Source organism: Bubalus kerabau, chromosome 9, assembly GCF_029407905.1.
Source record: "Bubalus kerabau isolate K-KA32 ecotype Philippines breed swamp buffalo chromosome 9, PCC_UOA_SB_1v2, whole genome shotgun sequence".
In the NCBI taxonomy this organism is placed as follows: Eukaryota; Metazoa; Chordata; class Mammalia; order Artiodactyla; family Bovidae; genus Bubalus; species Bubalus kerabau.
Genome location: NC_073632.1, coordinates 91,917,168 through 91,943,712, shown reverse-complemented (window position 1 = coordinate 91,943,712; position 26,545 = coordinate 91,917,168). Strand labels below are relative to the sequence as shown.

General features: G+C 40.6%; 1 protein-coding gene across 1 annotated transcript; it reads right to left on the bottom strand.

Moving 5' to 3' along the window:
• Positions 1 to 458: 458 nt before the first annotated feature.
• On the bottom strand, positions 459 to 26,136 carry RAB32 (RAB32, member RAS oncogene family). The gene is made up of 3 exons (XM_055535889.1): positions 25,736 to 26,136; positions 5,505 to 5,782; positions 459 to 976 (listed from the first exon to the last, which is right to left on the bottom strand). Exons 1-3 carry the CDS (start codon positions 25,986 to 25,988, stop codon positions 830 to 832), a joined length of 678 nt encoding a protein of 225 aa, XP_055391864.1. The 5' UTR covers positions 25,989 to 26,136; the 3' UTR covers positions 459 to 829.
• Between the last annotated feature and the right edge of the window lie 409 nt (positions 26,137 to 26,545).

Here is a 26,545-nt window from a genome sequence, read left to right as displayed (position 1 = left end):
CTTGAGTCCTTAGGAGGGGATTTTAAGGTATTTAAGAGGAATAACCACATGCTTACACTAGCCAGGGCTAGTTAAATTATAGTATTTTAAGGATAACAATTTTACATGAAGTACCAAAGTTCTGGCTAGAAAAATAGATTGCTAAACAGAAACTTCCAGCTTTCCATGGCTGAATCTAAAGTGATTGTGAAAGTGATAGTCATTCAGTCGTGTCTGACTCTTTGAGACCCCATGGACTGTAGCTCACTAGGCTCCTTTGTCCATGGGATTCTCCAGGCAAGAATATTGGAGCGGGTAACCATTCCTTTCTCCAAGGGATCTTCCTGACCCAGGGGTTAAACCCGGGTTTCCTGCATTACAGGCAGATTCTTTACCATCTGAGCCATGAGGGGAAGCCCTAAGAGTCCAAAAGCCTCTCTCAAATATGAGGATGCAACAAAAATATAGACTCATGAAACTACAGTAAGGCTGCAGGGAAAGTTTATTACCACCCAGTTTTCACACTGAAAGTCACAACTTGTAAGTCTTAACAAATACTGAGCAACTGTTATTTTAAAAGTTGTTGAAAAGAACGTAAACATTATCTTGAATATAATGGCAACAACAGCAGAAGCCTAAGTGCTCAGGGTGAAGGGGTGGGGCCATTGGCAGGACTCCTTGGCCATGGTCCTTTTCAAAAAAGTCTCAGGCTCCCGGGGTGGCGTCATTCATTTTCAGGCGCAGCCCTGGGCAGATTTATAGAGCAGCGCATCCACCATCTGCAATCTAGTTTCAGGACCTTGTTTCCAGTCAGTCAGACTGCACCCGCAGGAGAGAAGCAGACGCCAAGTCAGCAACACTGGGTCTTGCCCTCTTTTTTCACAGTCTCCTCATCCAGTTTAATTCTGCCATCGTTTTCTTCGTTAGGGAAGCTTTGGTGGTTGGCAAGAATGTTCTCCACCAGGAACCGGGCTGCTTCATCAATGTTGACATTATCCTACAGGGCAGAAACAAGGATTAATTCTTAGAGGAAAACATTAAGAGTATTACTAGGAACTAGGAAAGTGTGTTAGAGAGGGCACGGTAAGGACAGCTCCATCTCCTGCTCCAATACTAAAACTGTTTGCTGAGAGTCAATACTATTGTCTAACAGGTCTAGAGAACCCTCTTCTTCCTGCAAAGGATCCCTCTTTCTGATGTTCTTGTTTTTCAATGTTTTAAACTTTGGTGCTGAGGTTCAATGAGCTGTCTCCATGGCTGAAGATGAATCTTCATCCTGCTCTAGGTTGCCAGCCACATAAGTGAAAGCACAGATATAAAAGGGCTTCCCTGGTGGCTCAGAGGGTAAAGCATCTGCCTGCAATGCAGGAGACCCAGGTTCGATCCCTGGGTCAGGAAGATCCCCTGGAGAAGGAAATGGCAACCCACTCTGGTGCTCTTGCCTGGAAAATCACATGGACTGAGCAGCTTGGTAGGCTACAGTCCATGGGGTCGCAAAGAGTCGGACACGACTGAGCCATTTCACTTTCACTTTTCACTTTACAGACAGCAAAACAAAACTCAATAATCTGTTCTTGAACATCTACTTCCAGTATTCAGGATACCTTGTGGAAAAAAATGTTAAAGGGTTCAAACCACATTAAAATATGATAAATGCAGCATATCACTTCCCCATTCCTGACTGCAAATTATGACTTTTAGTTGATGTGTATAAACTGAGCTGAAACAATGTTGTGGGTGAGATGTTAAGGATGCTCTAAGGAATCACTAGCTATCATATTTGTGTGACTGATTCATATGCTGTCATTGCATACATAATAAGTAACACATAGCAAAAACTGTGCTTACTTATAAAGTAGAGGTAGTAGGAACTGATAGACATTTCTAAAGCTATTGTGGAAAATACGTAAATATATACTTATGAACTTCCCATGTGGCTCCATGGTAAAGAAACTGCCTGGCAATACAAGACACAGGTTCCATCCCTGAGCCAGGAAGATTCCCTGGAGGAGGAAATGGCAACCCACTCCATTATTCTTGTCTGGAAAATCCCATGCACAAAGGAGCCAGGGGTCGCAAAGAGTCAGACATGACTGAGCGACTAAGCACGATGTGCTCTTTTCAGCGTCTGAGGAGGCACACTTGCTTCAGTTCATGTCTGCCAGGATTCTCCACTGAAAAGGGACTATTTTTCACTTTGCACTTAGTAAGTACAAGTGTGTAAATACCCTGTTTTTCACCATACCTTTCCCTACTCATTTTGACATCAATTAATTTTCTCCCTGGAACAAGTATTACTGTTATATTTAATGGTGACTTTCTATCTCCATCATTTCTTCTTCATTTATGATTTGGAATTCTACAGTTAGGAAGAGTTTTTTCTCTTCTCTCCCTCTTAGTCACTTGTTTGTTCATGTCACAGATTATTACTTTATTCTATGGATTAGATCCATAACAATAAATATTTACTTTGTTGTTCAATCTATTGTCTTAGATTTTGGAGCTCTTACAAGCAGGCGCCTGTGTCTTTTTGACATGTTTCCATCATTGTGTTGTTTCCTTAGCTTCTGGCACCACAGAATACCTCAGGCACATCTTTACTTTCCTTGTTCCACTAGTTACTAGATAACTGTATTTAAAAACCAGATTCTGAGGACTTGTAAACTCATGAGTTCTGTGTCGTTATGGCTTCTTCAGCAGACACACCCAGGGAATATGTGATGTTTTTGAGCTGTGGTGCTGGAGAAGACTCTTGAGAGTCCCTTGGACTGCAAGGAGATCTAAATGGAAGTCCATCCTAAAGGAAATCAACCCTGAATATTCATTGGAAGGACTGATGCTGAAGCTGAGGCTCCAATACTTTGGATACCTGATGAGAAGAGCCACTCACTGAAAAAGACCCTGATGCTGGGAAAGACTGAGGCTAAGAAGAGAAGGGGACGACAGAGGATGAGATGGTTGGATGGCATCATCGACTCAACGGACATGAGTTTGAGCAAACTCCAGGAGATAGTGAAGGACAGGGAAGCCTGGCGTGCTGCATCCATATGGTGTCAAAGAATCAGACATGAACTAAGTGACTGAACAACAATACATACATTAGTATCTGCCTCTATGTTCATCTGTTTATACATATATGTGTGTATGTGTGTATATGCACACACACAAATATACACATAAACACAGGATTTATACATATATGTATCTGTATATATGTTAAACGTTAAGTTCATATGGACCTTTCCAATTCCAACCTAATACCGCAAGGTTCATTCTAGGCATCTCCCTTATTTGTTGTAACTTTCTCAGACAGTGAGAACTCTGTCTGAGGAGTAAAGACCTCTGCTATTTATTCAGGTATCTTTTCTAGCACCAACACAAGGGGTTTTTTTTTTAACCTCTACTCCTAAGGTAAGCATAAACTTTAATTAAAGTATCGATCTTTAAATGCCCTAATGTCCCTCAGTCTCCACCATCCCCGTTATACCAAATAATTAAAACATTCTCTAACTGCATCTAATTGTAACTCATTAAGAACAGAAAGTCCCATGCTATAGTGTAATTAGTCACACATTTTCATATTGGAAATCCATTATTTGCCATAAAGGTGAAGAGATGAAGCTCATGAATTTAAACTTGGCTTTTGGCTGTGTTCCCAAAGGAACAGGCTGTGATCCCTGCAAGTCTAGCAGAAATCAGTTCGAAGCTAACTGCTGGCCAGCTCAGAATCAGAGGTGTTAATGGCATGTAGGCAGTATTTTAAATCTTGACTAAAAATTTTAACGAAAATTTTACATTATATTTCTCTTGAAATACTCATCACTAAGGAAATCTGTAGGAAATATATTTGTAGGAAGGCACAGAACATATGAATATTTTCCTTTTTACCTCTACAAGCTACCCTGTCTATACATATAATGAAGCTGATGACTTACACAGTCTCAGGCTACATGCCACATGATACTATTGTTTATGAATCTTCCATCTAGATTCTGGGGAGAAATTTGGATTTATTACCTGAATGATTAATTAAAAAAAAACAGAAGAGGAATTTTTATCTGTAATACATTCATCTTCTCTGTCAAATCTCTTGCTCTAGTAAACATTTATACACACCACTAATTTTTTTCCAACAAAGCTGGGAAGTAAAGCAAATCCCTTGACAGATGCAGAGAGAAGACAGAGGGCATGGCTCCCAGAACAAGTGCCTCTATGAAAAGCCGTCCCTTCTGCAATCTCTTCCTTCCTGTTTGGCTGAGCGCTCATGCAGTACACCTCTGGGCTTCATCTCTGTTCCACCACTACTTTTTAAATATGAAACTAAATTTTAATTTATAATAGAGTAGATTTATTATATAATAAATAGCCTTTAGCCTAGAAGTAAACACTTCTGCCTCTAGCAGACACTGTTCTTCCCAATGACCCCTCCATCCCAATATTTTCAGAGCACATTTTGTGTAGTCTCCCATAGGTTTGCTTTCATTATTCTCATCTTCAGTGGCAGCAAATAATCTTCCACTTTTAGGGTGGGTTTCTAGTAAAGCTAAAGTAACCTGGTAAGTAAGTGATTTGGAGGAAAAAAAAATATGTATGTGTGTGTGTGTATATATATATATATATATATATATATATAAACCACTCTGGTAAATCCATCTAAATCCTCTCTATACATAAGCAATTCACTGAAGTATACTGAAAGCTGAAACTGTTAGAATTATATCAGTTTGGTTTTGAGTTTGTCATCATCACATAACTTCACCAACATTTCATCATTCTTCCATGTCTGATTGTTATTGGACCTCTAAAGTGAAACCTGCAATGCATATAAATGCACTCCAACACAAAATTTTATGCTTGGGATTTTCACCTTTGGTTTCCAGTATATCTAGACTATTAAGATTTTCATCAGCCAATCTGTATTTTTCTTCAAAAAATATTTTATCCAGTTTTTCATCATGGTTGAAAGAACAACATCTTACTCTACTGTTCATGACAAAATATGTCACAATTGTTGATGCTTTCCTTTTGCTCAAATTTTTCATACACATTTGATCTACACTTCCTCCAACATCATCTGAATACATCTTCTCTTTGACCTTTTCAATGTCCTTGTTAGTCCTGCCCACGACGTACATCTTCACTAAGGATGTCTATGTCCCTATGTTTTGTTAAATCTTCTGTAAAAATCAAAATTAGTTGTGCTTGACAATATACTTCATACCCCATAAACTCCAGGGTGCATGAAAAATACTTTAAGGACTCAAACTCACAGAAAATGTCATTTGTTCTTTGCTCTAATAATATTAATTTTTATTTTAATGTAAAATCTGCCCTTCTATTCACCTCCCACTAGCCAATTCTGAAAACCTTCCTGTAGCTGACTGAAAAAGCTGTAACATAACTATGTTTCACCTTTCACTAGGCTGCTGAAAAACACTCGGGTAAATCTGTCTAAATCCTTTACAGTTACAGGTCAGATGTATGAGTTAACTGCAGAGCAGATAAAAACATGCAGCAGAGCTCACCTTCGCAGAGGTTTCAAACCATCCTGTGAAGCCATGTTCTTTGCAGAACTGGTCCATCTGGGAAGGAGTCTGGCCACTGTCCTTTTTCTGGTCACATTTGTTAGCTAAAAGGACAGCAGGAATAGGGCTGCCGTTTGGAAGATGTACTTTACTATCCAGATCACTTTTCCATTTTAAAACAGCATCAAACGTGGAACCTCTCGAAATATCAAAGACAATGAAGGCACCAACAGCTTCTTTGTAATATACTCGGGTCATGTTGCCAAAACGCTCCTGTCCTAGAAATAAATATAGTGAGACATCAAAAACTTAAAATTCAGTCAGAGGCTATATTTAGATAGAACCCTTCTTAACCCTAAGAATAATGTTGTAAACACATCTGTCATTCCAGAGCAACAGAGATGGGTGGGATTAAGGATACACAGACAGAACCACAACCCATAGGGCAGAAGTGGCTGCTCACCTGCTCTCAGGACAGTTACTTTGTTTTATGTCCTCTGTGCATGTACACTACATTCTCCATAAACATCAAGATGCCATTCCTACAGCTACAGAATCCATCATGGGCCCTCTCACTCGCCTTGGTCTAAGAGAGGTACTAAAGAAAAAAAAAGAAAGTTGGGTGTGGAGGGAAGAGACAAGAATAGAAGAAAATAGACTTGCAGGAAGAAGATAAGTGTGGTGGGTAAAACGCTAGTCAAAAAGATTAGGCCTGGACCTGAGATAAAAGCTCATGTTCTTAACTTCTCTTTTTTCACATCTCCAGCAAAACCCACTTTCCTTTTCCTTTTTAAATTTTTTTAAAGGAGGATAATTACTTCACAACTCTGTGCTGGTATCTGCAGTACAACAATGTGAATACATATACTCCTTCCCTCTTGAGCCTCCCTCCCTTCTCCCATCCCACTTCTCTAGGAAGTCACAGAGTCCCAGGCTGGGCTCCCTATGTTAGACAGCAAGTTCCCACTAGCCATCTTTTTAACACCCAATAGTATACATATATATATATATATATATATATATATATAAAAATATATATAAATGCTACTTTCTCACTTTTGACTCGAAATGCAAGACTGTTCTCCTCTAAGAAGGTAGATGTGCAAAACCACTACTTTAGTAAAACATGGTACAACTGTGTTGTTAAAAGAAGGATCAACTACAGAGCTCTTAGGATATCATTGTACTTTTAAAATAGCTTAATATGTTAAACACTTTTTTTTTTGGAAAAAAATCTACCATTAAACATACCATATAGGTCTTGGCAAAGCATTCACTTACTATCTGGTATTGACTTAGGAAGAATTCTTTTCTTCATCTGACAGACAGAAAAACATGCAAAGGCTGCTTGGCCAGGACTCCAACAGCGCCAACTAAAGAAGATGGGACTAAGACTGGATCTCCTGACTCCCACATGTGTGTGGAAACATGCCCGTCATTCTGACCTATCCTGCAGCTGCCCTGACTTAGTGGGGCAAATTACTGACTATACTGCTAAGGGAAAATGACTGCGATCACTACAAATCTAAGATTTATAACTCTTTGTCTAATGAAAAAAACATGTGCTATGATGGAACATTTTCCTATTAAAACATACAGTGAAAAACAAGCTTTTATCTAATTTTACTGGTAGTAAAGAAAGCAAAGCTGTCCCCTAAATTAATCATTTTTCTCCTCCAAAGTCTATGCCATCACACATTTTTAGATATTATTAATGGAATAATTGAAGAAGAATGCAATAGTCAAGCTTAAATGGATAAACAGCGTTCATCTAGTTTATGACTGCTGCCCAGAGGGGCTTATCTGAAGCTGTACTGTGACAGCTCAGAGTTCCAGATTTTGTTAGAACCAACAGTCACATGAGAAGTGTCATTATCGCGTTCATATATTACTAGTGATGTAAATCTGACCAGCCAACTATTTAGTTTATTTGCTCACAATGCTGACATTTATAAAAAGCTCATGTTGTATCCTTTTCCATTAATGTACATTTAATTATCACACAAAGCATGCTGGCAGAGAACAGACCAACCATTCAAGGCCACCATTTTGTAAACACTGCACAGATGCATTAAGGTGGACCTAGTTTCAAACAGAGAGCACACACTACCAATGATTTTGATTTTTCTCAATTTTAATTATTTTATATGAAACAACTACAACAATAAGAGAAATTAGTACTGCTAACTTAGTCCAGATAACAAGATAATTACATAATTATATAAAAACATTCCTTTGGGCTACCCTTTAATTTAGAAGAGGGTAAGGTGCCAAACTAACAAACGTATAAAAAATCCAGAAGTTATGAAGAACTATTGCACTCTAGTGACTTTGTTTCTAGAATCATCTGTAAATTCCCTCCCCAAATATTTCTTTTTACCAGCTGTGTTAGTGAACATACAAGTTTGTATTCATATAAAATTTCTGGTTAAACCATAAGAAAACAAGAAATGTATGAGACAAGGCATTTTCGAGGAGGATCTTGTGACTCAAAATACCCATTCCAGTTCCAGGGCCAGGATTCAATCCTCCTTGACATTCTCACAGCAGACAGTGTGCTTTCTAACACCACCATATATGACAAGTCTAAACGGTGCCAATTACACTGTTAAGCATTTCATGTTCATCGCAGCACTGTTTATAATAGCCAGGACATGGAAGCAACCTAGATGTCCGTCAGCAGATGAATGGATAAGCAAGCTGTGGTACATATACACAATGGAGTATTACTCAGCCATTAAAAAGAATACATTTGAATCAGTTCTAATGAGGTGGATGAAACTGGAGCCTATTATACAGAGTGAAGTAAGCCAGAAAGAAAAACACCAATACACTATACTAACGCATATATATGGAATTTAGAAAGATGGTAACAATAACCCTGTGTACGAGACAGCAAAAGAGACACTGATGTATAGAACAGTCTTATGGACTCTGTGGGAGAGGGAGAGGGTGGGAAGATTTGGGAGAATGGCATTGAAACATGTATAATATCATGTATGAAATGAGTTGCCAGTCCAGGTTCAATGCACGATACTGGATGCTTGGGGCTAGTGCACTGGGACGACCCAGAGGGATGGTATGGGGAGGGAGGAGGGTTCAGGATGGGGAACACATGTATACCTGTGGCAGATTCATTTTGATATTTGGCAAAACTAATACAATTTTGTAAAGTTTAAAAATAAAATAAAATTAAAAAAAAAAAAAAAGATAAGATGGGCAATGTAAAGGACAGAAACAGCAACGACCTAACAGAATAATGTTAGTCACTCAGTTGTGTCCGACACTTTGCGATCCCATGGACTGTAGCCTGCCAGGCTCCTCTGTCCATGGAATTCTCCAGGCAAGAATACTGGAGTGGGTGGCCATTCCCTTCTCCCAGGGATCTTCCTGACCCAGAGATCAAACCTGGGTCTCCTTCATTGCAGGCAGATTCTTTACCAACTGAGACATCAGGGAAGCCCAAATACAAACAAAGCTGGTGGACATGATGGAATTCCAGCTGAGCTATTTCAAATCCTAAAAGATGATGCTATCAAAGTGCTGCAGTCAATATGTCAGCAAATTTGGAAAACTCAGCAGTGGCCACAGGACTGGAAAAGGTCAGTTTTCATTCCAATTCCAAAGAAAAGCCATGCCAATGAATGTTTCAATTATCGTACAAATGGGCACATTTCACATGCTAGCAAGGTAATGCTAAAAATCCTTCAAGTTGGGCTTCAGCAGTATGTGAACCAAGAAATTCTAAGTGTACAAGTTGGATTTAGAAAAAGCAGAGGAACCAGAGATCAAATTGCCAACATCCATTGTATCACAGAAAAAGCAAACAGAAAAACATCTGCTTCATTGACTACGCTAAAGCCTTTAACTGTGTGGATCACACAAATTGTGGAAAAGTCTTAAAGCAATGGGAATACCAGACTACCTTACCTGCCTCTTGAGAAACCTGTATGCCGGACAAGAAGTAATAGTTAGAACTGGACATGGAACAATGGACAGGTTCCACATTGGGAAAGGAGTATGTCAAGGCTGTATACTGTCACACTGCTTTTTTAACTTATATGCAGAGTGCATCATGTGAAATGCTGGGCTGGATGAATCACAAGCTAGAATCAAGACTGCTGGGAGAAATATCAATAACCTCAGATTCGCAGATGATACCACTCTAATGGCAGAAAGAGAAGAGGGCTAAAGAGCCTCTTGATGAAAGTGAAAGAGGAGAGTGAAAAAACTGGCTTAAAATTCAATATTAAAAAATTAAGATCATAGCATCCAGTCCCATCACTTCATGGCAAATAGATGGGGGAAAAAGTGGAAATAGTGACAGACTTTATATTCCTGGGCTCCAAAATCACTGAAGACAGTGACTGCAGCCATGAAATTAAAAGGCACTTGCTCCTTGGAAGAAATCTATGAAAAACCTAGACAGTGTATTAAAAAGCAGAGACATAATTTTGCCAACAAGGGTCCATATAGTCAAAGTTATGGTTTTACCAGTTCAGTTCAGTTGCTCAGTCATGTCTGACTCTTTGCGACCCCATGGACCTCAGCACACCAGGCTTTTCTGTTCATCACCAACTCCCAGAGCTAACTAAAACTCATGTCCATCAAGTTGATGATGCCATCCAACCATCTCATCCTCTGGTTTCCCCTTCTCCTCCTGCCTTCAATCTTTCCCAGAATCAGGGTCTTTTCCAATGAGTCAGTTCCTCACGTCAGGTGGCCAAAGTACTGGAGTTTCAGCTTCAGCATCAGTCCTTCCAATGAATATTCAGGACTGATTTCCTTTGTGATGGATGGACTTGTTGGATCTCCTTGCAATCCAAGAAGACTCATGAGTCTTCTCCAACACCACAGTTCAAAAGCATCAATTCTTCGGTGCTCAGCTTTCTTTGTAGTCCAATTCTCACATCCATAAATGACTACTGGAAAAACCATAGCTTTGACTAGACAGACCTTTGTTTGTTTTACCAGTAGTCATGTACAGATGTGAGATTTGGACCATAAAGAAAGCTGAGTGTTGAAGAATTGATGCTTTCGAATTGTGGTACTAGAGAAGACACTTGAGACTTCCTTGAACTGCAAGGAGATCAAACCTGTCAATCCTAAAGGAAATCAACTCTGAATATTCACTGGAAGGACTGATGCTGACGCTGAAACTCTAGTACTTTGCCACCTGATCCGAAGAGCCCACTCATTGGAAAAGACCCTGATGCTGGGAAAAATTGAGGACAGTAGGAGAAGAGGGCAACAGAGAATGAGATGGTTGGACAGCAACACCAACTCAATGGACATGAGTTTGAGCAAACTCTGGGAGACAGTGAAGGACAGGGAAGCCTGATGTACTGCAGTCCATGGGGTTGCAAAGAGTCAGTCAGGACTGAGCAGGCCAAACAACAACAACACTGTTAATCAAATGAAAAGTAAAGGCACAAACTGGGAGAAAAAAGTACATATATATTATATCTGATTTAAAAAACATACTTAGAATATACAGAATTCTCAGAACTCCAAAATAAGAGAACAAAAAACAATTTGATAGAATAAGCAAAATATTAAAACACTTTACCAAAGAATTTATATGATGATAAATAAGCAAAAGAAATGATGCTCAAAATTATTAATCACTGGGTTTAAACCACAATTGAGCTGATCCTTTATACCCACAAGAAAGGCTATAATGAAAAAGTCTGACTATACCAAGTGCTGGTGAAGTTGTGGAGCAACTGGAGCTCTCATAGGCAGATGGAAAGAATAATACTTAAAAATAGTGTAACCATGTTGGAAAACAATTTGATACTTTCTCAAAAATGTAAGCATATATCTAGCATACAACCAAGCCATCCCACTCCTAGGTATTTGCTAACAAAATGAAGGCACACATCTATACAAAGGCATGCTCACGGCTGCTCAGAGGAGCTTCATTTTTAACAGCCCCAAACTGGAAGCAACCCAAATGTCTATTCACATAGTAATGAATAAACTACGGTATATTCATACAATGGACCACAACTCAACAATAAAAAAGGAAAGAAACAAATTATGAATAAATGTAACAACATGGATGAATCTCAAAATAATTATGCTGAGTCAAAATAACCAGGCCAGAGGAGGAAGAGGTGATACTGTGAGTCTACTTATATCAAATACCAAAAAATTAGAAACTACACTAATACAGTAAGAGAAAGCAGATCAGTTGATTATGTTGGACAAGGGCAGGGAATGGACTAGAGAAATTAGATTTCAAATGATAAAAAATGCTTGCAATCTTGACAATGGTGGTATTTCCCAAGTGTAAAACTTATAAAATTGTACAGTTTACTCTATGTCAACTATATCACAATAAAGCTATAAAAAATACCTACCTTATATATGGTCACTGGGAAGTTAAATGTAAAATGCCTGCCTGGGAGTATATTTAGGGCTGAGTTTGGCAGAACTTAGCTAAATAAAGTTTTTTTTTTGGAGCAGAGAAGGGATAAAAGGAGTTCATTTAGAATAATAATCTTAACATAAAATTAACAGAACTGTTCTCCAAAAATCGAACAAGGTGAAACTTAGATTTAGCTCTGTTGTTTTCAAGGTTTAAATGCACAGGATTGCTAAGCTCTTTCGGTTGTTAAGCTGGAAAGTAAACTTTCCTACAAGAATAAGAATTGCAGCCTGTATCTTTGTTATGACTGCTCATTGGGTAATTTTAGTTAGTCCCTTATTACTATCTAAAACAAAGGAGTCCAGTGGAAAACACAACTAATGTTCACAAATAATCCATTTTCCTCCACTTTTGAATACATGGAGGACCACACTGCCCTGCCCCGACTAAACCAGCTGTGTTCATGGAATGTGGACAGAAGTGTCCCTGCCCAGCAGAATCACTTGTCGGGTGGCAGCAAGGTTACCCCTACTTTGAGGTGATGGTATCAGATGGTAGGGCCTCTTTTAGCCTGGGTCTTCAAGGGGCTCCAGTGAAAAACCACCCTCACATTCCTCGCCATCCCCCCACTTCTGCTCCCTCTTAAGGACATGTAGAAAGAGTGTGAAAGTGTGTCAGTCGCTCAGTCATATCTGACTCTTTGTGACCCCATGGACTGTTGCCTGCCAGGTTCCACTGTCCATAGGATTCTCCAGGCAAGAATGCTGGAGTGGGTTGCCACGCCCTCCTCCAGGGGATCTTCCTCATTTTAAGGCTGTTGGCACCCTACCACAACCTAGCCTATCTTGACTGGTACAACTCCCAAATATCTTTTTACCTCTTATAGCTAGGGTTGATCTCAACTAGAAAATACGTATTAGGTTCCTCCTATGTACCAGGCACTGTGCTAGACACTGGTGAAACAATGAATAGGATCCCAAGACTCTCAGTCCATCTGAGGAAAGAAACCAAGCGATGCCATGATGTATTAGGTGTAAACAGAGATACAAAGAGCATATTATGGTATTCAACAAGGGGATGCCATTCACTGAAGTGGGTACGTTAATCTTACTAGTCTTTTTGAAAGATACATTATCAAAAAAAGCCTTTCAAATGCTTATACTATGAAAATATAATATCTTCATAAACTTTATTTCTTTACTTCCATGCTGTGACTTTCCAGCCAGCCAAGTCAGAGCCATGCTCACCATCCATGGACTAAAAGGCTAAGTTTTAACTGCTGGAGGCAGTTTCCCAGAAGCACTGAGTCATCACTAGGAGAAACAGGTGTTCTACTTCCCCTTTTACAGCACTGCAGAAGCCAGCCCTTCCTAGCTTCAGATAAGGGCTAAAGGATCAATAAGGGCTAATAGGTAAGACTGTCATATGCAAACTAGAATTGCATTAGAAATCCATGGAATCGTAACATTTTTTTTTTTTTAACTTTTGGAGGGCAGCCAATCAACCACTTTAAGTTTATTCTAAAAAATTTTTATTATTCTAGGACTCTTCTTTCCACAAGTACATAAATAAAAGCAGGACATTTCTGCCATGCTGCATGCTGAATGCTCCTGGATTGTGTCCTGTGATGGAAGCGGACCGGTTAGAGGAGAAAGTATGCAGTTATTAAATGTAAAGACAGCTGCATGTGTCTTGTTTCATAGTGCGTGTGTGTGTGGAGTGAAAGTGTACAGCAATATGGAAACTCAGCAGAACCTGGGAGATCTTCCTCTTACATGGCCTGTAGTAGTACAGACATGGTGGGGAGAACTCTGAGCAACAAACACCACCTTCCTAGAACAGAGCTGTAATCTCCTCTTACAGGAAGGAGAGGGGTTACTTTATGCTTTTCTGATACTCTAACAGACAAGATTATAAACTAGAAAACAATACTCCAGATTATCTCATCCAACCTCCCTTATATTAAAGATGAGAAAATAAAATCTCAGTGAGACAACATTACTCAAGTGTCTTAGGTTGATGTCTTATCCAGTGTGCTGCCTGATCTGGTAACCAAGGATTTTCTGGAGTATACATTGCTCCCCATGGCCCCATGTCTCCAAATAGATCCAAAGCAGCATGAGCCTGGAAAGACATTCCTCAAGGACACACAGCCCTGCCACAAGTTACAGGCTTGCTCTGTGTCCCCGAGTGCCTGACCACAGTAGCTAAGGACACGCCTCACTGATGAGTTCATTAGCTAGGCTGACACTGGGGACAGGCTTTTTCAACCATATTGCTGTGGGCATATTGCCTGAATATTCCAAATGGCTTCTAAAATGTGTTATCCTTTAAAAAGCTGTGTTACTTCCTTCTCTAGCGGAAGGAACCCTGATTATAGCTAGATATCTTGGCAATGAGAAAGGGAAAAAAAGAGCACAGTGCTAGTCATCTAGGCTCAAAGACATTTAAAGATGCACGACTTGGTAATACATACTCTAATGGATGATGACCTGTAAGGTACACATGTTGGCAAAAGGATTAAAATGCTTCCCCAATATCTGGAGTACCCAACACTAATGACTTTGAGAAGCAGTTGAGACAACTTGATACATTTCCAAGAATATGTATACTAATCAAGGAAAAGAAAATCATAAAATGGCTTGCCTTCTCTCTTTTTAGTGTAGGCAAATTTTCTAAAGGGAAATATTTGCTCTCAGATTTGAAAGCAAAATACTGCATTTTGAACATTTATCAGAAATACAGGCCAGAGACGCCTTCTCTATGGTTTTAATCACTATTTTTCAATGTGTGTCTCAATACTTTATGTTCATGTGCCCATTTGCCAAAAAATCTAAATATCTCTAAATGTTATTTGAAATTCAAAATATAAGTCACACAATGAAAAATAAATCAGAACAATAAGACAATCAGTGCTTAGCTTTCCAAGTATAAATGCTTATCCTTCCCACCCATTAAGAATTATTGGGCTTCCCAGGTGGCTCAGAGGTAAAGAATCTACCTGCCAAAGCAGGGAACATAAGGTTAGATCCCTGGGGCAGGAAGATCCATCCATCCCGCCCATCCAGTGTTCTTGCCTGGAGAATGAAAAGGCAACCCACTCAGTATTCTTGCCTGGGAAATCCCACGGACAGAGGAGCCTGGGCTACAGTCCATGGGGCTGCAAAAGGGTCGGACACGACTTAGCAACTAAACAACAAACAACAAGAATTACTGAGCTACATGTTCTTGCTTAAGGTGACTGGGCAGAAATGAAGTTTCTAGTGAGTGCATATAAAGTTCTTTAAAAACATATCCTTAAAGTTCAGTATGCATTTCAGAGATGAAGCATTTTTAACATGCTTGTGTGGTTGCTGGGTAAAAGATCAAGATCCAGCCAAAATATAAGTCCAGTCACGGGTTCTAGAAAGATATTTATTTAGCCACTAAAAATTTTTATAGCTTGATATAGATAATATGGTGATGTCATAATGGGTCTTAGGTTTTATATGTAAGAAGCTACAATTCATAGTCACATATATTTTGTCATTTTTAGGGCATCTATTTAATGACTTTGTATACTACTACTTTATAAAGCCCTTATAAATGTGCCCCAGAATCACACTTAAATATTTAACATGCTAAAAGTATAGGCATTGTTAGAAGAAAAAAAAATTTCCTTACATTAAAAAACATGTATAATATCATATAAGAAACGAATCGCCAGTCCACATTCGATGCAGGATACAGGAAGCTTGGGGCTGGTGCACTGGGATGACCCAGAAGGATGGTATGGGGAGGGATATGGGAGGGGGGTTCAGGATTGGGAACACGTGTACACCCGTGGCAGATTCATGTTGATGTATAGCAAAACCAATACAATATTGTAAAGTAAAAAAAAAAATACTGGATGCTTGGGGCTGGTGCACTGGGATGACCCAGAGGGATGGTACAGAGAGGGAGGAGGGAGGAGGGTTCAGGATGGGGAACACGTGTATACCTGTGGCGGATTCATGTTGATATATGGCAAAACCAATACAATATTGTAAAGTTAAAAAATAAAAAAATAAAAATTTAAAAATGGCACAAAGAAAAAAAATTGTTTTAAAAATTAAAAAAAATAAAAAATTACCATAATACTGACCAATAAAACAATGTAACTAAAAACCCATTCCCCCCGACTTGTTTACGCAATTTTTCATAAAAAAAATGACTGTATTACCCTCAAATAAAACAGGTCTAAAAGCTAATGCATCAAATTAGCACCATATGAGGCTGAATTCAGTAATGTACTGAATTTCATATTTTAATATTGTACCATGAAGAAGGTAAAAGGAGTCATGTGATTTTACACAATGCCATTCATTTGTCTGGTTTTCTTTTCTATCATGTGTAAAGCAGAAAGAGAGATAATATAACATGACCATAAAACCTTTGCAATAAGAAATCTCTGGATTCATACCCTAACTCTGCAAGTTACAGGTGTACAGACCTTGGGGAAATCCCTTAACCTTATTGAGTCTCAGTTTACTCAAATGTAATTTCCCCAGAAACATATGTATTAACATATGTAAAACAGATAGCAAGTAGGATTTGCTGTGTGACACAGGGAGCTCAGTCTAGTGCTATGTGACAACCTAGAAAGGTGGGGTTGGGGGAGGGAGATGGGAGGGGGATTCAGGAGGGAGGGGACATATGTGTACCTGTATCTGACCCTGAAAGATGAACTCCCCAGGTCAGTAGCGGCCCAATATGGAGAAGAGTGGAAAAATAGCTCCAGAAAGAAAGAAGGGGCTGAGATGAAGTGAAAACAATGCCCAGTTGTGGATGTTACTGGTATTGGAAGTAAAGCCCAATGCTATAAAGAACAATATTGCATAGGAAACTGGAATGTTAGGTCCCTGAATCAAGGTAAATTGCAAGTGGTCAAACAGGAGATGGCAAGAGAGAACATCGACATTTTAGGATCAGTGAACTAAAATCAGAAAACGAAGATCATGGCATCCAGTCCCATCACTTCATGGTAAATAGATGGGGAAATAGTGGAAACAGTGGCTGACTTTATTTTTTGGGGCTCCAAAATCACTGCACATGGGGATTGCAGCCATGAAATTAAAAGACGCTTACTCTTTGGAAGGAAAGTTATGATCAACCTAGACAGCATATTCAAAAGCAGAGACTTTGCCAACAAAGGTCCATCTAGTCAAGGCTATGGTTTTTCCTGTGGTCATGTATGGATGTGAGAGTTGGACTGTGAAGAAAGCTGAGCACCGAAGAATTGATGCTTTTGAAGTGTGGTGTTGGAGAAGACTCTTGAGAGTCCCTTGGACTGCAAGGAGATCCAACCAGTCCATTCTGAAGGAGATCAGTCCCAGGTGTTCATTGGAAAGAATGATGCTGAAGCTGAAACTCCAACGTTTTGGCTGCCTGATGGGAAGAACTGACTCTTTGGAAAAGACCCTGATTCTGGGAAATACTGAAGACAGGAGAAGGGGATGACAGAGGATGAGATGGTTGGATGGCATCACCAACTCATTGGGTATGAGTTTGAGCAAGCTCCAAGAGTTGGTGATAGACAGGGAAATCTGGTGTGCTGCAGTCCATGGGGTTGCAAAGAATAGGCCACGGCTGAGCGACTGAACTGAACTGATCTGATTCATGCTGCTGTATGGCAGAAACAAACACAATGTTGTAAAGCAATTATTTTTCAATTTTAAAAAAAGTAAATTGAGAGACAGTGACTAGAAAGCAGCTTTTCATAAATGTTAACTGTGATTACACAAAGGGTTTTTTACCAGAACTTCCTACCTCTGAGATTCTATGCTTATATTTGGAAATATATTTCCACTTCGAAAAAAAAGCATTACAGGGGAAGAGGCAAAGTTGCTATTTAAATCATGTATAAAATACCATTTGTGCCCATGCCACCACTATTTGAGGTTGAGATCAAACCCGTCTGTCAAGCAAGCGAGTAACAAAACTGAACACAGAAAAAAAAAGTTAAAAAATACCTAAACTAAAAGAAAAACAAACTCCTTTTGAGATGGCAACATCAGGAACTGGATTTTTCTCTTTGCTAATTAGAGAAGAGCAAGCTTTTGTGGTATTTAGGTCACAGTGTAAGGTCTGTTTTTATTCAACTATTTACATCTTCTGTGGTGACTGTAAAAAGAACATCTGACTTTAATCAATTTAAAGAGAGAAATAAAATCAAAGTATTTTTTTGGTTTGTGTCCAAAGTCGGAATAGTTTTGGAAGTTCGAGATATTGGCTTTTTCCTTTCTTAAGTACAGCATTCAGTGAGAGCAAGACATGGCCCATTTCTGTCGTGTGATTTATCGTGTCTCCTTACATCACCTCTTGAGACAGCAACAGAGATAAGGAGTGGGTGATGCAAAATAGACAGGAACTTAGGGGCCAGAAAAGGTGGGTGTCAAGGAACCCGGGGAGCAGCAGACTTGTTCAGTGGAGTGAACAGAGGATGGGCTGTTGGCAATGGACAGCACAGGCAAGACAGAACCACTGTTCTCAACTTGAGCGAATCAGATCACCCACGCTGTGTGTGCTCAGTCACTCAGTCGTGTCTGACTCTTTGTGACCCCATGGACTGTGGCCCACCAGGCTCCTCTGTCCATGGCATTCTCCAGGCAAGAATACTGGTGTGGGTTGCTGTGCCCTCCTCCAGGGGATCTTCCCTACCCAGGATCGAACCTGTGGCTCTTATGTCTCCTGCATTGGCAGGTGGGGTCTTTACCACTAATGCCACCTGGGGAAGATTACCCCTGGTGTCTGGTAAATTACATACTTCCAGGCCCTCTCCCTAGGAACTCTGACTTGTTAAGCATGGAATATTGCTAATTGCCTCTCTAGTATCCCCTTCACAGAATTTTATTTGGGGAAGCAGTGTGTCCAGTTTGAAAACAAACAGAAAAAGCCCTAGATTTCCCAGCTGCCCTTGCAAAAAGGCATGGGTGTCTGACTGGACCAGAAAGGCAAAGAATACAGCCAGGGAATAGCTGAGTGGTGAAATGTCAGCTTTGGTCCATGAAGAATGAATGGTTCTGTTCACCAGCTGTGAACTGCTCAACCACAGACTTACTAGGTGAGGGACTTAACTTTTTTCTTGTTAAACCATGATTTATGGGGATGTTTCACAGATGAAGCCTGTTCTGCTTATAGCTGATGCTAAGGAAGATACATTTAAGCACCTCAGATGAGTCTGACGGAGCAGGTCCCATACAGTCACACTAAAAAAACAAAAAAACCAAAAAAAACACCAAAACACCCAATATATATTTAGCTTAATTTCAAAGCAATCAAAAATCACTACAGAAAATGCTTAAGGAAAATATCTGGATAGAAGTGAGTGAAAAAAATGAGGAAGAAGAGAATGTTAAGATCTCCTGTCAGAAAGACCAACACAAAGCCTTAAACTAAACCTCCGCTATTCATTTATTTTTGTGTGGTTTGTTGCTCTCAAAATAAGAGTGGAGAAATCACATGTTTTTAGCCTCTGTGACTGTAAAAAGTGCAAAAAGCTCTTTTGAAAATATAATTGAATATAATTCTGGACACCTTTTTCTTGATCATTTATCTTACCTCCAGAAATCTCCTCACATAAGTTAGCACTTTTTCACCATCTCTTCATCCAAGAGAAGGTCTCTACAGCCATAGTGCAACTTAAACTTGTCAACTGAGCCCACTCTCTACTACTTAAGTGTTGATTAACTGCGAAATCCTCACTATTTTGAGGATACAGCTATTTTTGGACTCCAAATCTAAGGCCTTCAAAGTTTTTTTCTTTGGAAGATTACCTTTTCTCATCCCTTAGTCCATTTTAATAAGTGCCTAGAAATATGTATTCATCAGGGTTTTGTTTTTTTTTTTTAACATATTTTATGATTACTTTAACCTTGGGGCCTTGTAGACCAGGGGAGGGACTGGACTGCGCCCCCCGCCCCCAGCCCAGGGTTGTCTAGTTATTAAAGCAAACAACTTGCTGAGAGCGCGTCTTCAATATGCAAACCAATCAGTCCTGAGTCCTCCTCTACTTGCTCTCTTTGGTCAGGCTCTTGCAGTCTAGGTCTGAGACAACTAGGGACCATCCCTATAGCCCTCAGCAAACTGAAATCTTTCAAACTATTCAATCCTAAACTTGGCTCAGCTTGCCTATGCTGCGAGGTCCTTTCCTTTCTTCAAAAATCACAAAAAAGGCTCTAGCCCTTGCTCTGCTTTTTCCCAGCTCCTTCTGCCTCCTAAATGACCCTGGTGCTTCTCTGTGTGGTCCTGAATGGTGTGACATGGTCCATCCTATAGGGAACTATCAGTAACAAACTATCTCTTTTAATGGCAATTGTCTCCTGATGTGGTGCTGTCATTTCACTTGAATAAAAACAAAACCTTGAGTACATGTTAAAAGGGAATAAGAAGCTATCTATGGTAACATTGTTTGTTAATCACCTTCACCCCAATACAAAATAAAAATATCTTTTAAAGAAGAAGAAGAATCACGGAAATTTACATATCGAAAGCTGGAAGGTCAGGATGCTGCTGCTGCTGCTGTTTAGTCACTAGGTCATGCCCGACTCTGCAATCTGATGGACTGTAGCCAGCCAGGCTCCTCTGTCCATGGGATTCTCCAGGAAAGAATAGTGGAGTGGGTTGCCATTTTGGAAGGTCAGAATACCATATACATAAGGCTGAAATTCCTAAGATATATTTGAAAATAATACTGCACCTCTGGAATAATGCATGGCATACAGGTTTAATCTGTGAGATCACAGACTAGTCCAGACAAACAGCTGCAATTATTACCTTGTTTTCCAGGGTGTGCTCTACACCAAATACCAATAAAATAGCTTCATTAACTTCAGAGAAGTCCACATTTTGGAGAGTCTTTCCAAATGTACAAAAAAAAAAAAAAAAGAGAGAGACAGAGAGAGATGCAGCCAATCAAAAAGTGTCTGCTTTGGAAGTAGTATGCTTCATAATTAAGTGTAAGAACTAGAAATTCTGGACTGATGACATAAACAGATGGTAATGATTACAATAGGTATAAAATATGAGTCATATGCTCCAAAACAGGGCTGACCAGAACATTTGCAAATTAAGACAAAAGTTGATGTCACTCTTATGTTACCAAAAATCCACTCTGCCATTAGAGACATGAGGCCTGTGCCACGGATTACCTGCGTTTTCTTGGTCAGTTTACTACATCTCTCTGGGTTTACACCATAGGGTTTCCAAAAGCCTTTAATCCTATTCAAACAATAGACTGATTAGGCAAATGGCTTGCAGCCAAATCAAGTTTTAGTACTTCTTATCAGAACTTGGCTCTCTGTACCTCTAATCTGAGCAACTTTTACCTTACCTGGGCTAACTGAGGCTAATTAAGAATGGTAACATAATGTAAAGTTTAAAAATAATGTAAAGTTTAAAAATAAAATAAAATTAAAAAAAAAAAAGAATGGTAACATATTCAAAAGAAGGAAAGGCAACAGGCACGACATTACCAGGCGAATTTTCTTCATGTCAGTTACACAGATATGCTGTTATGTTGAAATTCCTGTCTGGGCATTTGTGAAAACACAGTCCAGACCGGGGAACCCAAAGGTGTGTCAGGGCTTACGAAATAAGGAAGATTTGAAGATGTAAAATGGGATAGTAGGCTTCTTGGAATTCAGCACAAAACTGAGCCAGAATAAGGCTGAAGATGGCAAGACTGTACAAGTCAGATGTAATAAAAGAGTTTATTTCAATCCTTTTAAATGAATTATTAAGTAACTGACCCACAATAAGCCCTATGAAAGTCACTGTAGGACTAAGAGACTACATATAACAGACACTAATTCCTCAAAGAACTGCTTCTTCATATTTAGAAAAAACTTGAACATTAATAATCCTTGACTGATAGACACTCTGAAGGTCAAGAAAGCTCTTGCTCATGAAGAGTTGGAGCGTTATCAAAGAAAACGAGAAGAGACCACTAGTTACAGCAATTGGCAATATGCGAGAGAGAACAAGGAAGACAAGATCAACATTTTATTTTCAGACGGGAATCAAAAAACTCGAAACTGAATCTAAGTATGGCTCAAAAGTGAATCTAAGTATGGTTTATATAACTTATAAGGTCTTCCAAGCATGAATTTTATGCTCTAATAAATCATATTTACATGAATTTCAGAGTACATTGTTTCTGATTTGTTCTCTGGCCCAAAGGAGTATTACTCAGATTTTTATAAAGAAATTTTGATACTAAAAACTGAAGAGCAGTAGAATAGGCTCCCTGCCTACTCTAATGCCATGTAGCATAAATATTATTTGAACTAAAGGCACTTGAAAAACAAGGGCAAGATGGGTACTCCAACCTCCCCTTCTTCTCCCTTAAATCAGGAGATAAAATTTCCATGTGAAAGATGTCCTCTCCATAAGGAAGGGAGGAACTGTGCTCATCACCAGAGATGATCAAACAGAGAATTCTGCAGAAGCAGATCTTGTTAAAATAGCTCTTATCTTCCTTTTAGCATCCCACAGAGTTTGATTATTTTTCCACAGCTGCCTTTGTTCAACTTAGTATAAAAGCATTTATATTTTTGTACTTTTGGGGGTTCTTCCTTTCCTTATGAGGGCTCTTGTGTCACATAAAGCTTCCCTGATAGCTCAGTTGGTAAAGAATTCGCCTGCAAAGAAGGAGACCCCAGTTTGATTCCTGGGTTGGGAAGATCTGCTGGAGAAGGGATAGGCTACCCACTCCAGTATTCTGGCCTGGAGAACGCCATGGACTACATAGCCCAAGGGGTCACAAAGAGTTGGACATGACTGAGCAACTTTCACTTTCAAATAAGTTTCTGCTATTAATCTGTCTTACATTAATTTAATTCTCAGGACCAGCTGAACATTCTAAGAAGGCAGAGATAAAATTTTGCCTTCCCTATGAAAGCAAATCACTGCAAAGAATGCATGCAGACTAAATTATACTAGATCTAAATGGACAAGCTTAAAAAAAAAAAAAAAGATTTAGCCTACCTGGAAAATTCTACAGTTGCTAATAAGCTTATAATAAGTAGTGAGCCAAATACTCATTCATCTATAATACATGTTAAAAGGAAGATCAGATACTGCATCCTAATTTAGTATATACACTTATTAAACTCTCTCTTTAAAATCTTATCAAAGACTTCAATATTTCAGTATATTTCAGTAATGTGTTGAGCAGCAGTCTCAAAGCAGATATGAAGTAAAAGAAAGGAACTGCCTAACACAAAATTGTGTAAAATTGCATCTGTACTTTAAAGCTGCATTCATTTGATTTAATAAGGATTTATAAGGCCTGTATCCATGAGTCACTATGGTTCTCAATTCGAAGAGTTTAGCTTAAACTGCTTGGCTACATTTACAGAAAACATTTGGGTAATTCCTGCTTGTTATGCTTGCTGGAGCTTTCAAGTACAGAGACCTGACATAATTTCTTTACACTTATCCCACTTCTAGAGCAGCAACAAAAGTCTAACCAGTAATACAGCACACCTTAAGTTAGTCATGTCGAGTGGCCAGCTCCACCTACTATTTTGCAATCAAGGAATACCTCCCCACTTTGAGAATTAAATATGATTCAACTTTGTTGCTACACAAAGCAAATATGTTTAGCCATGGGGAACTATTTGGAGTGACCTTCACTTTGCCTCCATTACATCATGACTATTTAATTCAAATGGTATGAGCCAGGATTCACTAGTAGCTCAAATATTCAAACCAAACTTTGGTTTGTTAATGACAGAGTTAATGATAGAGCTCCCTAAACCTTAAGTTAAAGCCACATTATTTTTTGCTCTTAGTTTCCTTATATACTGAAAACCTTATTTAAAAGATGAACCTTATAATTTCCAATCATCTCATAAGTTTACCTCTAATCTTGTTCATTGCTGGTGTGTACTTGCTGGATGGAATCCCTTTTGGAGATTCTGAAAGGTCTGCTTTCCTTCCTGGAAAGGCTCAAGCTTTGGATTTAGGCAAAACTGGAAGAAAATTCCACCTAGGCCGATATGTACCAGACTCTGGTAGAGACTGAATACGTTCCCCTCCTGGTAAAATAGGTCTGGTTAAGCAGGATGAAAAAGGGGAAGAAAACTCTAACTCATGCTTCTGCTTTCCCAAGTCTCCAAATATAAGCATTTTTCCTTGAAGCTTAAAAAAACACAACTGTGACATAAAAAAAAAACTTTTATTTACCCGCAGAAGGACCCAATCACAATTTAATTGCTAAACACCACACTATTTTACATGAAGAATAAAGCAAACTCAACTATTCTCCTATGCAGAGATTTAAAATCATCTTCATGGAAATTCACAGCTACACTGAAGATTTTGGTAGAATGATTATCACATGGTAAGGCAACCTTTAGAATCCATGACTTTGTCAAGGAGAAATACTCTTACTCATAAGTGCTCTGTGAAAAAGCAGGAAGTGTTTCGAAAGGAAGCCTCTGGCTTCAAAAGATGACTTTTCAAAACTTTTCAAACGAACATTTGGTTTTCTGTAACCAAAAAAAAAAAAAAAACCAACAAGCTGAGCCCAAAGGCTATCTCCCTTTCTTAGAGGTGACATACATCACTTAATTTTCCTATCAGAGATAGAGAAGCCTAGTCTTAAATAAATAAGTATATATGTGATATTTCTTCAATATCATCTCATATGTAATAAGCTGTTGATGAAAAGAGCACTACCCAGCAGACAGACCTGGGTCCTCGACTCTTCACCAGTTGGGTGACCACACATTTTACAGGCTTCAGTCATACAAGTGGAGGTTGAAGGATGGTCTCTTTAACCCTGAACATGCCCCCATCTCGAAGGCAGACTGAGCTTAACACTCACAATGACTGAACAAGGTAATTCCTGGTACCACTTCCATATTTCAACTTTCCCAAAGTTAATGGCTTATTAAATGCACACATCCAACCCACCACACCAGCCAGAGTTCAAGTTTTCATACAGTAGAGTAAGGAGAATCTGTACCCTCCTCAAACTGCTCCAAAATGACAATGGAAAGCAAATGCCAGGAAATAATATTATATATTGGGTGTGGGGAGGCAGGAGTGGGGCTAGGTGTTGGCTCAGGGGGAGAAGAGGAGCATAAGGTTTCAAGAGAAGTTTTCCCAAATCTTTGCCTGAGTGGCCTGCCCTAGGAATGCGAGGATGGCTACAAAGAATGGGATTATGCTCCCAAGGGTCTCAGACTCAAGGTGGATGATGAAAACCCTTCTGAAAAGAAACCCTGGTTTCTAGTCTTGGGGGTGTCCCTAACTAGGAGTGTAACTTTGGGTAAGTCGTTCAACCACTCTGAACCTCTGTTCTTATCTGTAAAATGTTAAAGCGAATGAGAGGAGCCAGCCCCTTCCCCTCCCTCTTCCTCGTCAAGATTCAGAATTAAAACTCGGGAAAAGCCTCCGTGGCTTTCTCACCTCTGGTCAGGTGAGAGCTCCAAAGGAGAGGACCTCCTATCTCTTAAAAACACCAGAGCTTTTCAAAGCCCGAGCTGAGGCGTCTAACCAGGGTTATTTTCTCTACGCATTTATTTATCTTGTTCTGCTTTTAAATTCTTCGACTACCAAAGCCTGTTCCACTGTGCTGATTCCCCCTGGAGTCCAACATCCCCTTCCATCTTTCCAGGTGGTTTAGTCCCTTACTTTTAAACTTACTCGGGCAGGCAAGTTCTGGCAGAGGACAGAGAAAGAAGCAAGGAGACCGAGGGCAGCCGAGCGCCGCTCCCGCCCCCGCCAGGCTTTCGACGGCGGGGAAACCCCGCGGGCGCCCCCAGCCCGGAGGCCGCCTTCCGCCCGCCTCGGGGTCCCCGCACGTCCCCGGCTCCCGCCATCCTCTTACCCGCGATGTCCCATAGTTGCAGGCGCACCAGCGTCCTGCTGTCCCAGTTGAGGACCTTGAGGGCGAAGTCCACCCCGATGGTGGCCCGGTAGTGCTGGGAGAAAAGCTGGTGGACGTAGCGCTTGATGATGCTGGTCTTGCCCACGCCGAGTTCGCCGATGACCAGCACCTTGAAGAGGTGCTCGCTGGTCTCCGGCGGCGCCGCGGCGGCGGCCGTCCCCCGGCCCGGGTCCCCAGCTCCGCCGCCCGCCATGACCGCCCCCGACCTCGCACAGCCGGCCGGCCGCTCTCGGCGAGCTCGGGGGCTCCGCCCGGCCGCGCCCTCCTTGCGGCGCCCCGGGAGCCCCGCCGGCCGTCGAAACTTCTCCGAGACCGGCCGCCCTTCCCGCCGCGCTGCCGCACCGCCTGACGGGTCACAGGACCCGGAACCCGCCGCCGCTGGCAGCCCGCGCGGGGCGGGGAAAGGCCGGGGGGGACTGGCCTGGCGGTGGAGGCCCCGGCGAGAGGCCGCAGCTCGCCGCCGCCTGCGCTTCGCGCGGGCCGGGTCAGAACTCGCGGCACTTCCTTTGCCCGGAGTCCCCTCCTCGCGGCGGCGCCGAGCTCGGCCGCCCCCTGGTGGCCGCGAAGGGTAGCTGAGCGCCGACGGCGAGGGGGAACAGGCGGGTCAAGGTCAGACCACCCAGCCAGGTGGTGAAAGCCCTTAGAACTTGCGGAGGGGCGAGAAGGGGTCGTCCAGGACGGACCCCAGCCTGGAAGGCGCGGGTCTGGGAGTCGATCTCCTTCCCTGGCTCTGCCCCGAGGGAGTTTAGC

Excerpts from the sequence above, each read along its gene's own strand:
- RAB32 (XM_055535889.1), bottom strand. The coding sequence starts at position 25,988 with ATGGCGGGCGGCGGAGCTGGGGACCCGGGCCGGGGGACGGCCGCCGCC. Across the intron at positions 5,783-25,735 it reads GCAACTATGGGACATCGCGG|GACAGGAGCGTTTTGGCAAC; the intron begins GTAAGAGGATGG and ends ATTTATTTCTAG. Across the intron at positions 977-5,504 it reads GGTTTGAAACCTCTGCGAAG|GATAATGTCAACATTGATGA; the intron begins GTGAGCTCTGCT and ends TCTGCCCTGTAG.